The 15,544-nt window shown below is 28.0% G+C and overlaps 1 protein-coding gene across 1 annotated transcript; it reads right to left on the bottom strand.

Moving 5' to 3' along the window:
* Positions 1–359: 359 nt before the first annotated feature.
* Positions 360–12,999, bottom strand: LOC108562561. The gene is made up of 3 exons (XM_017920945.1): positions 12,877–12,999; positions 10,044–10,886; positions 360–1,519 (listed from the first exon to the last, which is right to left on the bottom strand). Exons 1-3 carry the CDS (start codon positions 12,886–12,888, stop codon positions 491–493), a joined length of 1,884 nt encoding a protein of 627 aa, XP_017776434.1. The 5' UTR covers positions 12,889–12,999; the 3' UTR covers positions 360–490.
* Positions 13,000–15,544: the final 2,545 nt, after the last annotated feature.

Genomic DNA, 15,544 nt, shown 5'->3' with positions numbered 1-15,544 from the left:
TTAACAGATAAATAATTTCCTTACTAAGCCTTTAAAACAATAACAAACAACAGTTAGATAAACAAATCTTGAACAGAAACTATCAAGTTTAGAAAATATACATTTTTTAATTCAAATCCAAAACTTGAATAAAAAGTAAATAACGAAACTAATATATAAATCATCATACCACAATTATTAGTAGAGAAATCTTAATGAAATTTATATCAAATTGTGTATAATTTGATATAGAAGATTGCTTATTATATAATTATAAAATGAAGAAAAATTTTGCTTGTTAATATTTTTTTTATTATTATTTTAAATTATTATTACAAGATATACATATATAAAAAAAAAAATAAATGGATCCCAGCTATCCGGAGGATTTGCGGTAGATGCTACCGCTTCGAGAAACTCTGGTGACGAAATGGACAGCCTCAGAATTGATTAGTGTTTTCTTTTGTGTTTGTTCTAATATAGAAGAGACTATTAGTAAATTGATGATGGCTTAATGAAGGGCGGCATTGGCGTGAGCCGCGAAGTGCAGAGCCTTGGCGTGTTGAACTTCCGGCGTTTCGACTGGAACACCATCCACGATGATCGGATAATGCTGAGCGGCGTAGATCAAAGGTCCAACGATTCCGGCGCGAGCTTGAGCTTCAGCTTTAGCAGCGAAATGAGCGATCTTGGCTTCTTGCACTTCTTGCGTATCCTCTGGAGCTTGTGGAAGTTCTGGGATAGAGTTGCGAGCTTCGGCTTCGGCTTTAGCCGCGAAATGAGCGGCTTTGGCTTCTTTGACTTCTGGGGTTTCTTCTGGGGCGCCGTTGGAGATTAATCCAGAAACACGAGATTCGGCTTCGGCTTTGGCTGCGAAATGGGCGATTTTGGCTTGCTGGACTTCTGGGGTTTCCACTGGGACACCGTTGGAGATGATGGGGTAACCTAGAGCGCGAGCTTCGGCTTCGGCTTTGGCTGCGAAATGGGCGATTTTGGCTTGTTGGACTTCTGGTGTTTCTTCTGGGACTCCGTTGGAGATGATCTGAGCGTAGTGGATCAAAGGTGATGCGTAATAAAGACCTTTGCGAGCGTTAGCTTCGGCGTGAGCGGCGAAATGAGCGGCTTTAGCGTGTTGTACTTCTGGAGTTTCTACTGGAGAACCGTTGGCGATGATCGGGTAATGGTAGTAAGGAGAGTAAGCGTAGATTCCACGGCGTTTACGGTACAAAAGCCCGTTTCTGGCTAAAGCTTCGGCGTGAGCTGCGAAATGCTTGACTTTAGCAGCGGCCACTTCAGCCGTGTCCAAAGGAAGACCATCATGAGCTATCAATCCGTAATAATGAGTTGCATAAGGAATTAAATCACCGTTACGAACTTGAGCTTGAACTTTAAGAGCCAAATGCTCGGCTCTGGCCTGCTGCACTTCAGGTGTATCAATTGGTACACCGCCAGCTCCAATCAGAGGAAGATGTTGAGCTCCATAGATGATTGGAGCTACGTATCCGGCGGAAGCCACCACCAAAGAACAAGCGAAAACAATCTGACAATTAGAGAAAAAAATCAATTAATAGAAACAAATTAAGCAAATTGTATATTTATCTTACGAATAATTGCATCTTGAGTTGCGTTTAACCTCCTGTTTGATAGGACTGTTAAGAAGACTGTGCCGTCTCCGCTGCGCATCTCAGCTTATATACTGATTGCAACACGACGACTACGCCCTAACAAGTGCAAGGTTCCTTTCACCTAAATCAATTCGCGATCATCGAGTGCATTTTTTCAGCATTCCATTACCACGCATCAACCATTCATACATGATTAATTTCCATATCGATCCTTTAACAACAAACAACAATAACAAACAACACTTAGAGTACCAATCACATACTAATACTAAGCAAAATACGATTTAAAACTGGTTTTATTTTATTATAAATTTAATATAATTATATTCATTTCCCAAACAACAACAAACAATAGTTAGATAACTAAGCGTGAGAGTAAATTAAACGAGATTAGAAATAAACATTTTTTTTTAATCTAATCAATTTCCAAACTTCTTGTAATCAAAATCGTTATATTTTTTGTATGAATATTAACAGACGATTATTTTCCTTTGTAGTCCTTTAAAACTACGAAAAACAACAGTTATATAAGCAAATTATGAATATAAACTAAATGACATTAAAAATAAACATTTTTTAAATCAAATCCTTAACTACTTTTATTTTGTTTAAAATTGTTATTTATTTTTTATAAACATTAACAGACAATTAATTTTCTTACTAATCCTTAAAACGACAACTAATAACAGCAAAATTTTCAAACAGAAACTAAACGAGAATAGAAAATAATTAATTTTTAATTCAAATCCAAAACTACTTTTTTTCTTGTTCAAAATTGTTATTTCTAATAAACATGAACAGACGATTAATTTCCTTAGTAATTCCTTAAAAAGACAATAAATAACATTTAAATTAACAAATTTTGAATGAAAACTAAAAAAGATTAGAAGATATACATTTTTTAAATCAAATCCAAAACATGTTTTTTTTTTTGTTCAAAATTGATATTTTTTTGTTTAAGCATTAATAGATAATTAATTTCCTTACTAATCCTTTAAAACTATAACAAACAACAGTTAGATAAACAAATCTTGAATAGAAACTATCAAGTTTACAAAATATACATTTTTTAAATCAAATCCAAAAGTAGTTTTTTTTTGTTCAAAATTGTAATTTTCTTGTTTAAGCATTAACAGACTATTAATATCCTTACTAATCCTTTAAAAGAACAACAAATAATAGTTATATAAACAAATTGTTAACAGAAACAAAACGAGATTAGAAAATATACATTTTTTAAATCAAATCCAAAACTACTTTTATTTTGTTCAAAATTGTTATTTTTTCTATAAACATTAACAGACGATTAATTTACTAATCCTTTAAAAAGACAATAAATAACATTTAGATAAACAAATTGTGAACAAAAACCAAAAGAGATTAGATAATAATCAATTTTTAAATCAAATTCAAAACTAGTATTTTTTTTTGTTCAAAATTGTTAATTTTTGTATAAACATTAACAGACGATTAATTTCCTTACTACTACTTTAAAACAATAAAAAGCAACAATTAAATAAACAAATCGTACACGCAGACTAAACTATAAACTTTTTTTTATATAAAATCAGATTAAAAACTTTTTTATAATCATTAACACTGTGATTAATTTCCTTATATATTCTTCAAAAGAAACAGCAAAAAACAACAGGTAGATATCAAATATCTAAACTTAACAAGATTTCAAATAAATTAGTTGTTAATAAAATCAGATTAAAAACAAGTTTTTTCCTAAAATTTTATTGTAACATCTTGAGAAATTTACATAATTTTATGTACTTTTCATGTTATATAATGGATCAGTCAATTAAAATTTACATGCATTAATTTATAATTAATCTATTATTTATTTTCTTCCATAATTTTCTTTGAGAAAGATTAAAAAAATTATAGAATTTTTTTATTATAAAGTTATAATTACAATAAGTACTGATAAAAAAGTGTTATTAATAAAAATTAGTATATAAATTGGAAATAAACATGTTTATTACTATTTTTATGAATGGAATGCTTATAATAAGTTATTCAATTGCAGTTTTATTGAAATCTCAAATATACAGTAATTCCATACATATATATTTTTTTATTCTTTTTCCATCGAATTCCTGGATAAATTATAGAACCGAAACCATTAATAATTCATCGGAACGTTAAGTTATTTGAAGCGAATCGAATTTGCGTCAAAGAGAAGAAAAAAAATACAGTAAATTTATTTACATCTAATTAACCAAGATGATTTACTTCTAAGTGTTGTGAATTACAAAAAACATTAATATTGATTGAATAAATCAGTGTAAAGATTGATGTAAAATAAAAACGAAATGAATGATGATGAATTTTTATATAAATTGAGAAATAACACTTCTTTGTTCTTCAATTTTTAATTAACATTAGATTTTTGTTTTATTTTTTGTAATTTATCATATAAATTTGATAATTATTAATACAAAAAAATAAACACATCAATGTAAATGATAGAACAATTTCGATCGAAATTGTTGCAAATTTGATCTTTTCATATTCATACTAAAAAGTTTAAAAAATGTTCGTAATAACTTTCATTGATTTACTAAATTAAATTCATGAAAAAATAGACAAATTTTTTTCTTAAAATTCAAATTTAGAAACTAAATCTTATAATTTTGTAAAAAAATCTCTTAAATAAAAGTATTTACTTAAATTTCTTTAATTTTTATAAAGATTAGTAAAAAATTCGTCTATATTTTTCAATATTAGATTATTATTTTTTTGAATAAATCAGTGAAGATTGCTATGAAATAAAAACGATAAATTTTCATATAAATTGAGAAACAACACTTCTTTGTTCTTCTATTTTTAATTAACATTAGATTTTTGTTTTATTTTTTTGAAATTTTACATATAAATTTAATAATAATTGCTTCAAAAAATAAACAAATTAAACTAAATTTGTTCCATGTTTATTCATACTTTATTTACGTTTTTTTTGTTATCAATTCTACTCAAACAATAAATTAGAATAAATAACAAATGTGTTTACAGTTATACAAAAATTGAAGGTTTTTCTTTATATTTATTCATTAGAAATTTGCTTATTTTTGAGATAACAAATTGATTTTTTTTTAATTGTTATCAGATAGTCACGCAAATAGGGGATGAATTAATGTATTAAAACATTCTTTTCATTTGATTTACGTATTCATTTTTATTTATTACATAAACATAAGATTATACAAATATTTATGATTTTCTTCGCAAACAAATTACGGATTATATTCTTCGATTTGAGATGCATCGAAATATGGATTATATTCTTTGATTTGAGATGCGTCGAAATATGGAACTTTGCATGGATTCGCTTGCACAGCGTAAATGATTGCAAAAAGAAGACAAGTTAAAAGAATCTGCAAATACAGAACAGTAAGAAATTATTAAAGAAAATTGTTGTTTATTCTTATTCTTATTTCTTATTTCGTTTTGTAAAAAAAAATAATTTTCTTTGATTTATTAAATAAATTCATTGCTAATTACATAATATAAACAATTTGTTCTAATAAGTATAATTTTTAAACTAATTCAAGTATTTTTGTTATAAAATCTCTTAACAAAATACAATTAGAACTAATTTCTGATCTGTTTCTCTTTGAAAGAAGTTAAGATTTAAGATGTTTTTGAACTAAGATTGATACAAAGTCAAGGATGTTGGGAACAAGAGCAGAAATACAAGGCTGCAGACATCCGAAAAACTAGATGCCTCAAGATGATGTTTATTAGAGAAAATATGTTACAAATTGTATAATAAATTGTTTCAAAAAATATTATTTTCATTCAATTTTTTGTAATAATTTTCATTGATTTATTAAATAAATTCATTGCTAATTACATAAGAGAAACATTTTTTTTATTATAAGTATAATTTTTAAACTAATTCAATAATTTTTGTTATAAAATCTCTTAACAAAATACAATTAGAACTAATTTTTGATCTGTTTGTCAGAAGTTAAGATTTAAGATGTTTTTGAACTAATATTAATCCAAAGTCAAGGATGTTTAGAGAAAATATGTTACAAATTGTATAATAAATATTATTTTCATTCAATTTTTCGTAATAATGTTCATTGATTTATTCAATAAATTCATTGCTAATTACATAAGAGAAACATTTTTTTTTATTATAAATATAATTTTGAAACTATTTCAAGTATTTTTCTTATAGAATCACTTAACTAAATACAATTAAAACTAATTTCTGATCTGTTTCTCTTTGAATGAAATGTTAAGATGTTTTTGAACTGAGATTGATCCAAAGTCAAGGATGTTGGGAACAGGAGCAGAATGACAAGGCTGCAGACATCCGAAAAACTAGATGCCTCAAGATGTTGTTCACCTCATCACCATTATTGGTAAAGGCAATCAAGTTCCTACCTGTACGCACCTCTGGCGTCTGCACGTACGCTGCGCCTAATTAACGGACTCAATTAGTAAGCTATTCGCGGATAATGCGCGCAATTCGAAGGCGGAATGTAATTATATTGCAATGCGTTGAGTTTCCTATGAAATGCAGCAAAAAATTGCAAAATTAATATTTCGTTCTTCGAATTCCGGATGTTCTAATCCATTACACGTGCTTTATGATCTATGAATCATTATGAAATTTTGATTTTATCTGTAATTTTACAACTTTTTTTAAAAAATTATGTCAGTGAAATGCAAATTTTATTACTTCAATTTTTATATGTAAATTTGCTTCTATTTTACCTTATTTTTTGAAGAAATAAAAAATCTTTATACTTAAATTCAATTTACAACAATAAACTATTTAGTTGTATATAAAATTTTAATATTTTTATTAGTTTTTGAGAAAAAATTTCAAGTTTATTTTTTTTTAATTAAAATTTTATTACATTTTTTTTTATTTACTTGAACATTTTAAAACTTTCTTTTATCTATTTCATTGTTACATAAGAAGTTCTATAATTGATCCATTTATTCTTAATTTATTACAAAAATTATTACAAAAAAATCAATAATTTCTTATATTATTGAAATCAGTACGATTTTTGTATGTAAATATTCAATTAAGCTACAACGACAAGTATTAATAGTTGTTCTTGAGATTGAGCAAAAAATTAACATTGATTATATGTGCAAAGTGAAAATTTCTATAAAAGATTATGTTATAATTAAATTTTAAGTGTCGCAATTTGCAGGTAATGATAATATTTACGAAACGTGTTTTTCCTCCAGCGAGACGCAAAACGTTTCCATTCCTTCGTTTTTAAAGGCTGAATACCAATCAAGGCGAACGCCGTACAAGAAATTCTTACATTTAGTCTTATTTATTTGCTTGTTTTCCATTGATGTTGTTGTTGTTATTATATGGATCGAAATATTATCGCAAAAACGGGTTTCTAAAACGCACGTTCGGAATACCAAAAAACAAAAATTTTCAATTAATAATTCCAATTTATCTGCTGAGATTACAGACACATAAGTAATTTCAAGATCGACAAGCTCTTCGGGCGAAATTCCATGTTTGTCGTGAAGAAAATATCATAGTTATTCATCGGGACGTAAATGGTTTTGCCTACGAGAAATGCAAATGCTTCAGTTATAAATTCCTTTGATTTTCTGTTTATAATCTTAGAAAATGTTCTCATTACAGATATAAGTGTTATTATTCTTGTGTTACAAGCTGATAAACTTGAGTAATAAAACACGAGTTTTCTTCTCACATTTTATTTAATTGTTCTGATGAAATTAGATAAATAATTTAAAATGAAAATTAAAGGTAATACCAATGTTTCTCAAACTTCTCCTGCAACGGAATACTTCGTAAATCCTGAAATTTGCACGTAACACCTTGTTTAATTTGTAGGGTAGATAACAAAATATAATTGATATAATTTAAAAAAAAAAGAGAAAAAACCTTCATTATTTACTTAGTAATTACTTCATTCCAGGTTTTCACAGAACACCGGCATTCCACGGAACATAGTTTAGGAAACCCTGGTCTTTACAATGAGCCAACAACAATATTTGTACACAGCTTAGTTATTCCATTATCAGCTGTTAAATTAGGGATAAAAAGTACGGTTTTTGAAAAAAAAGTATCATTATTTTTTATTTAATTGTTCGTTAACTTAAACAGTTACTTGAATCATTTACAACTATAATTAAGGCTATTGTCTTTCTAATGAGCCTACGATCAGATTTGTAGATAGTATAGTTATTCCGTTCTTAGCTGTTAAATTATATGAAAAAAAGGATCTTCACATTCCCTTTAATTGTTCGATTATTAAGATTGTTAATTAACTAATTATAAAATTGTAAGTTAAGAGTAAAGATAAAGCTATAGCCTTTCCGATGAGCGTACAAAAAGATTTACAGATAACTTAGTAATTCCGTTGTTGGTGGTCAAAATATCGTATTTATTTGTTGGAAAAAAAGTATCATCATCAATTTAATAAAACTCTTCGATAATTAAGAATCTTAGATGAATCTTTCAAAATTTTAATTAAAGATAACTCTATAGTCTTTACCAGTGTTTCCCAAAGTTGTCCTGCAATGGAACACTTCGTAAATCCTGAAATTTTCACATAACATCTTGTTTATTTTGTTTTCACGGAACACCAGCGTTCCACGGAATATAGTTTTGGAAACCCTGATTTTTATAATGAGCCAAGAACAATATTTGTAAACAGCTGAATTATTCCATTATTAACTGTTAAATTTGGGATAAAAAATTCGGTTTTTGAAAAAAACGTATCATTACATTTTATTTAATTATTCGTTAAGTTAAACAGTTAGTTGAATCATTTGTAACTACAATTATTTTTAATTTAATTGTTTGTTAACTTAAACAGTTAGCTGAATCATTTACAACTATAATAAAATTAAGACTATTGGCTTTCTAATGAGCCCACGATCAGATTTGTAGGTAATGTAGTTATTCTGTTATTAGCTGTTAAATTGTATGGAAAAAAAGTATCTTCACATTCCATTTAATTGTTCGATAATTAAGATTGTTAATTAACTAATTGTAAAATTATAATTAAAGAGTAAAGATAAAGCTATAGCCTTTCCGATGAGCCTACAAACAGATTTGCAAAATATCGTATTTAAATATTGAAAAGTATAATCATCTATTATTAAATTAACTAAGAATGTTAGAGGAATCTTTTAAAATTTTAATTAAAGGTAAGACTACAGTCTTTCAAATGAGCCCAAGACTAGATTTGTAGATAACTTATTTATTGTGTAAAAAAAAGGGTCGTCACATTTTATTCAATCATTCGATAACTAACAATATTAAGAGAATCTTTGAAAATTGCAATTAAATATAAAATAATAGCCTTTTCAATGAGCCTTTAAATAGATTTGTAGATAATGTAGTTATTTCATTATTTGCTCTCAAAATTGAGTTAAAAATACGACTTGAAATAAAGGTATCATCACTTTTAATTTAATTGTTCTTTAACTATTAATTCTAGTTGAATAATTTAAAATGTTTATTAAAGATAAAACTATAGGCTTTTTAATAAGTCCACCAACATATTTGTAATAAGGTAGTGTTAATAAAAAGAATGTCTTATTTTTAATTTTGAAAAAAGTATCGTCATTTTTTATTAAATACTTCGATAACTAAGATTGTTAAATCAATCATTTAAAATTTTAATTAAAGATAAGGCTGTAGTCTTTCTAATGAGCCTATAATAAAATTTAAAGATAACGTAGATATTCCGTTATTAACTGTCAAAATTGAGTGAAAAAAAAACTCATTGCTAGTTTGATTTTTTTTTGTGTTAAGTCTAAATCTATATAAGTTTCTTCTATATTTTATTATTAATTAAGAAAAGGTATTCTGTTGCGCATCTTTTGATATAATAATGATGATTATGTATTAAATATTGATAGAAATATAACGATTTTTTTAATCAATTTAATCTCTGCACCTTTTATTTAATTACACAAAAACTACGTATATTAATTAGATATATTTATATACAAATTAAAGATAAATTTTTAGAGCTTCCTAGTAACAAATTTGTATTCTACGCTATTATTGATTTGTATTTCTGTTTAAATGTTGAAAAAAATCCAATTTTTTGATTCACTTGCTACATTTTATTAATACATAAGAATCAGGTTTCAATAGCGCATCTAATGATACAACTATTATGTAAATAGACACTTTGTAGATCATATTTTTTTTTTTATTTTTTTTTCAATACATTATATATATTATATACACATGGTTTGGGTAACGTTCATATAAAATGGTTAAAAAAAAAATCGAGCTTCGCAGATTCCCTCCCTTCTTTCAAGTGCGTCAACAAGAAGTTTGAACAGTCTCTGGTGTAAGTAAAAAAAGATAAGAAAATATATGTATTCAAGAAGTTGCGCGAAGAGAGAGATTTGAAAAAAAAAATGTTGTTTTTTCCTTTGTTTTTAGTAGTGGTGGCTGGCTGCTGCGTGAGCTGCAAGATGAGCGGCCTTGGCGTGAGCCACTTCAGGGGTGTCAGCAGGAACGGCAGGAACGTGTCCCAAACCGTAAGCGAGATGACCACCGACGACTCCGTTCAAAGCTGCGGCCTGATTGAAAGCCGCGTGATGAGCGGCCTTGGCGTGGGCGACTTCTGGAGTGTCCAAAGGACGACCGTCATGGTTCAATCCGTAGAATCCAGCAATTGGATGGATGGGAGCACCGAAACCACCCAAGAATCCTCCGGCGTGGACACCGTAACCGCCCAAGAATCCTCCGGCGTTAGCGTGAGCAGCGAAATGGGCAGCCTTAGCCTGTTGAACTTCTGGGGTGTCCAATGGGACACCGTTGGCAGTGATCAATGGGACGTGATGTCCGTAAGCCCACGGCGCTCCGTAGATTCCTCTGCGTCTCCTGTAGTGCGGAACGGCGTGCTGAGCGTTGCGAGACAGAGCCTGACTGAACAATCCGAAGTGGTTGTTCTTCGCCGCTTGGACTTCGGGGGTGTCCAGAGGTACTCCACCGGTGGAAACCTTAGCAGCTCCGTTGGTGGTTTGGTAGGCGTGAGGGCCATAATATCTTACATTCTCGTAGTTCGTTTCGCCGTTGTTGTTGTTATTATTCTGCCCTTGATAAGATTGCTGAGGAGCAACAGGGTTGACGCCTCGGAAAGCGGCGAAATGCGCGGCTTTAGCCGCCTGCACTTCCGGCGTTTCCAATGGGACACCGGCGGAGGTGATCTGAGGAATGTGGTAACCACCTGGTGGTGGCTGGTTCCATGCCGCAGAAGCTACAGCGAGCACGCAAGAAATCAACACCTGAAAAATCAACATAATCGATCATTGCGCAACCGCCATCGCCCATACAATTTGCAATTTCCCACGCGGAAAATTCGCTTTAATATTTCTTTCGCTAATTGCTCCAATCATTTATTCATTACATATATCGCACTTGGTCCCATTGCATGATTACTTTAAAGGCGGAATTGGCTTACGATTGATTTATTTCCTTGCATGAGGTGAGGACAATAACTGCAGCAACCTTCAAAGCGCTTTAATTACTTCTACTCTTTCTTTCTTTTCCCTTTTTTCTTTTTTTTTTTTTTATGAGGTTTTCTTGCACGTTCTCCTTTCGTAACGCCGCAGACGGGAAAAATGCAGAGAAACGCGTTTCGCTTGATTCAATATCTATTTAGCATCGATCAAAACAAACTGAAAGATTAGTCTAAATGGCATTGCTGATATTTTACGTCCTTGAGCATTTACATAAAATAGTTTATAGAGAAAGAACGTAGATTTGCTTGAAACACGTTACAATTAACAAATAATTTCTAAACAAGTGCAGACTTAGATTTTATATATAATTTAGTAATAAAATCAAACTATTAAAATGTAATTTTTAACGTAATTTCTTATATAGTTTATGTGCTAAAATGATGTAATTTTCATGAAAAAGTCTCGAAAATTGTTGAGTATTATTTTATATTATATTTTTTTTATAAATTAAGCAAAAACTGTTAGAAGCAAATTTACGGAAAATAGTTCATAAAGAAAGTACGTAGATTTGCTTATAGATTGAAATTAACAAATGATTTGTAAAAAAGAAATACAGATTAAGATTTTAAATATAATTTAGAAATGAAATCAAACTTTTTTTTTATCTAAACTAATTCTTTAGTTTTACTCATTTTTTTTTACTAAAATCTAATTTTCAATTTATTTTTTTATTTGTAACGTAATTTCTTATATAGTTTATGTGATAAAATGATGTAATTTTCATGAAACAAATCTTGAAAATTGTTGAGTAAGATTTTATATTACATTTTTTATAAGCAAAAAAAACTGTTAGGAGTCAATTTCTATTTCAAAAATCAGCAAATTTACAGAAAACAATTCATAAAGTATAAAAGTACGTAGATTTGCTTATAGATTACAATTAACAAATGATTTGTGAAACAAAAATGCTAATTCTTTAGTTTTATTCATTTTTTTTTACTAAAATCTAATTTTTTATATATTTCTTGATTGTAACGTAATTTCTTATAGATTATGCAACAAAATGATGTAATTTTTATTAAATAAGTCCTGAAAATGATTGAGTAAGATTATATCAAACTTTTTTTTTTATATAAACTATTTTTTTAGTTTTACTCATTTCTTTTTTGAGAACTTTTTATATTAAAATCTAATTTTTTATATATTTCTTCATTGTAACGTAATTTCTTATAGATTATACAACAAAATGATGTAATTTTTATGAAAAAAGTCCTGAAAATGATTGAGTAAGATTTTATATATTACATTATTGTTTTAGAAGAAAACCAACCTTAGTTTTTCATACATTTTAATAACTATTTCATACAAAAATTAACTGATTTCCATTGCAATTATTTTTTTTTTAATTTCATATAAATTAAGCAAAAATTGAGTACTTTTAAAAATCATCAAAATATCTTTTAAATTCTTGATTTGTTTGACTTTATTTTGTAAATTCTTATATAATTTCTTCATAAATGAAAGTTAGTTGAAATTATCTTGTTTTCTTAATATTTCAATTCAAATTTCGCCACTTTTTTATCAATTGTATCTAATTTTTTTTTGATAAATTTATAAATTGAAATAATTTCTACATATTTATTCACAATTACACCTTTAATATTATTATTAATCTTGTTTCAATTGATTTTGTAAATTAGAAATCATTTTTTTTTACTAACATTTTTTTTTTAAACTTCAAATTGATATTGATATTAATAATTACATTTTAAGTAAATTTTCGTTATATTTAATATAATAAATGTATACTTACGAAGAATCTCATGTTGCTTTATCAAAAAGTTGTAAATTTCCTCAATAAAAAATAGATCTGTTCGAACCTCCTAGATAGGAGCACTAGGACTGTTTTCTCGGACTGTGGACTGTATACCTAGAGTTAACCACCTCGAAGGTATATATAGGTCCCCCCTAGTCTTGCAAATCTTGTATGTGCAAGTTGCATTATAGAGAGACGCCGCCCCATCCGAAGAGCAAGGTTCCTTTCACTGTCATCATAGGGGGATAGGTCTGAACAGAGTCCTTAACTATTATCACTTCCATTAGAGAAACAAGGATAAATCTTTGTATAAATTGTGTTTAATGGAAGGAGAGGGAAGTCGCAACCGTAATGCACCGCATTAGCAAATATAATTTTGAAAATCTCGTTCGGATCGGGTGGAAAAATGTTCGTTTCGATTTTGCAATTCAAATCGCGAGCGCCCGTATCCTGAACAGGAAATTCCAGCAATCCATTCAGTCAGTAATAAACATATGTATGTCTCATATATATATACAATATTGACACACAATATTGATCTAGTTGTGTGCAATGGAAATTATTTGAAATAATTATATTTAAGCCCTAATTTTCATTAACTTTTTCTATATGCAAAATCCAGCATGATTAATAAAAATTGGTATAAGAAAAGAAATTTATCATTAATTAAAATTACATAACAACTGTTAATATGCACAATTTAAGACTCATTATGAGGTGTACAAAGTTTTTTACTTTTTGAAAGTTTTCAATAACATTACAAAAAATTGGTATATTTCAGTCATTAATTATAATTAGCTAAGAATTCTCATTACAAAAGTAACAATAAAGCCTTATTTATGTAATCGTAACATATATAAAGTTATTTTTCAATTAATTCTATAAATAAATAAAATTATTGGAATTAAAAGTTGACATTGCTGTTATAGAAAATTGCGTTTATTTTTATAATCATTTATTTCCAGAAAAAATCTGAATATGAAAATTAAACTTAAATCTGTAGAGTTTGAAATTAGTGTAAATGTAAGTGTGTAACTGCTTTAGTTTATATGTTATTAAAAAAAATAACTTTGGTGTTTGGACAACTTTTAGGTTTCAAAACGTCTTCGAAAATTGCCTGTATTTTCATAATCATTTACTCCCAGTAGGAACCAGAATGTGAAAATTGTTCTTAAATCTACGTAGATCAAAGTGAGCATAAATATTAGTATATAGTTGTTTTAGCATCATTATTATCAATAAACAAACTTTGGTGTTTGATAACTTTAGATTGAACAAAAAAATGTTTTCGAAAATTGTCTGTATTTTGATAAGAAATAGTTCTCTGAAGAAATTTTTAAATTTATATCAATCTTAAATCTATAGAGATTAAAATAAATGTAAATATAAGTATATAACAGTTTTAGCATTTTTGTAATTAAAAATATAAACTTTGGTGTTTGACAACTTTCAGGTCTAAAAAATAACGTCTTCGAAAATTGTTTGTACTTTCATAATCATTTGCTCCCAGAAAAAAATCAGAACCTGAAAATTGTTCTATAATCTACATAGATTAAAATGGGCATAAATATTAGTATGTAGGTGTTTTAGCTTATTTATAATCAATGAACAAAGTTTGGTGTTTTGACAACTTTTAGGTCTGAAAAGTAACGTCTTGGAAACTTGCTATTATTTACATAACCAGTTACTCCCTAAAAAATTATGTGCATTGATATTAAACTTGAATGTATAGTGATTAAAATAGATGCAGATATAAGTACGTAGCTGCTTTAGCTTCTTTGTAATCAATGAACAAACTTTGTCTTTTTCACAACTTTTAAGTCTGAAAAGTAACGTCTGCGAAACTTGCAATTGTTTCCATAACCAGTTACTCCCTAGAGAATTATGTGCATGGATATTAATGTTGAATGTATAGAGATTAAAATAAATGTAAATATAAATACGTAACTGCTTTAGCTTCTTTGTGATCAATGAACAAACTTTGGTGTTTTCACAATTTTTAGGTCTGAAAAGTAATGTCTTCGAAAATTGCCATTATTTGCATAACAATTTATTCCCCAAATCATTATGAGTACCTGTATTAATTTTGAATATATAGAGATTAAAATAAATGTAAATATAAGTACGAAACTGCTGTAGCTTCTTTGCAATCAATGAACAAACTTTGGCGTTTTAACAACTTTTAAGTCTGAAAAATAACGTCTTCGAAAATTGCAATTTTTTCCATAACCAATTATTGAATAAAAAATTATGTGCACGGATATTAATCTTGAATCTATAGAGATTAAAATAAATCTAAATATATGTACGTAACTGCTTTAGTTTCTTTGTAATCATTAAATAAACTTTGGTGTTTTCACAACTTTTAAGTCTGAAAAGTAACGTCTTCGAAAATAGCCATTATTTGCATAACCAGTAATTCCCTAAAGCACTATGAGCACGTATATTAATATAGAATGTATATAGATTAAAATAGATGTAAATGTAAGTACGTAACTGATTTAGATTCTTTGTAATCAATAAACAAACTTTGGTGTTTTCACAACTTTTAGGTCTGAAAAGTAATGTCTTCGAAAATTGCAATTGTTTCCATAACCAGTTATTACCTAAAGAATTATGTACTTTGATATTAATCTTGAATGTATAGAGATTAAAATAAATATAA

Source organism: Nicrophorus vespilloides, unplaced genomic scaffold, assembly GCF_001412225.1.
Source record: "Nicrophorus vespilloides isolate i.1.1-1 unplaced genomic scaffold, Nicve_v1.0, whole genome shotgun sequence".
In the NCBI taxonomy this organism is placed as follows: Eukaryota; Metazoa; Arthropoda; class Insecta; order Coleoptera; family Silphidae; genus Nicrophorus; species Nicrophorus vespilloides.
This window is presented reverse-complemented; position numbering and strand designations above follow the sequence as displayed.

Excerpts from the sequence above, each read along its gene's own strand:
- LOC108562561 (XM_017920945.1), bottom strand. Across the intron at positions 1,520-10,043 it reads CTCACGCAGCAGCCAGCCAC|ATTGTTTTCGCTTGTTCTTT; the intron begins CACTACTAAAAA and ends TCTAATTGTCAG.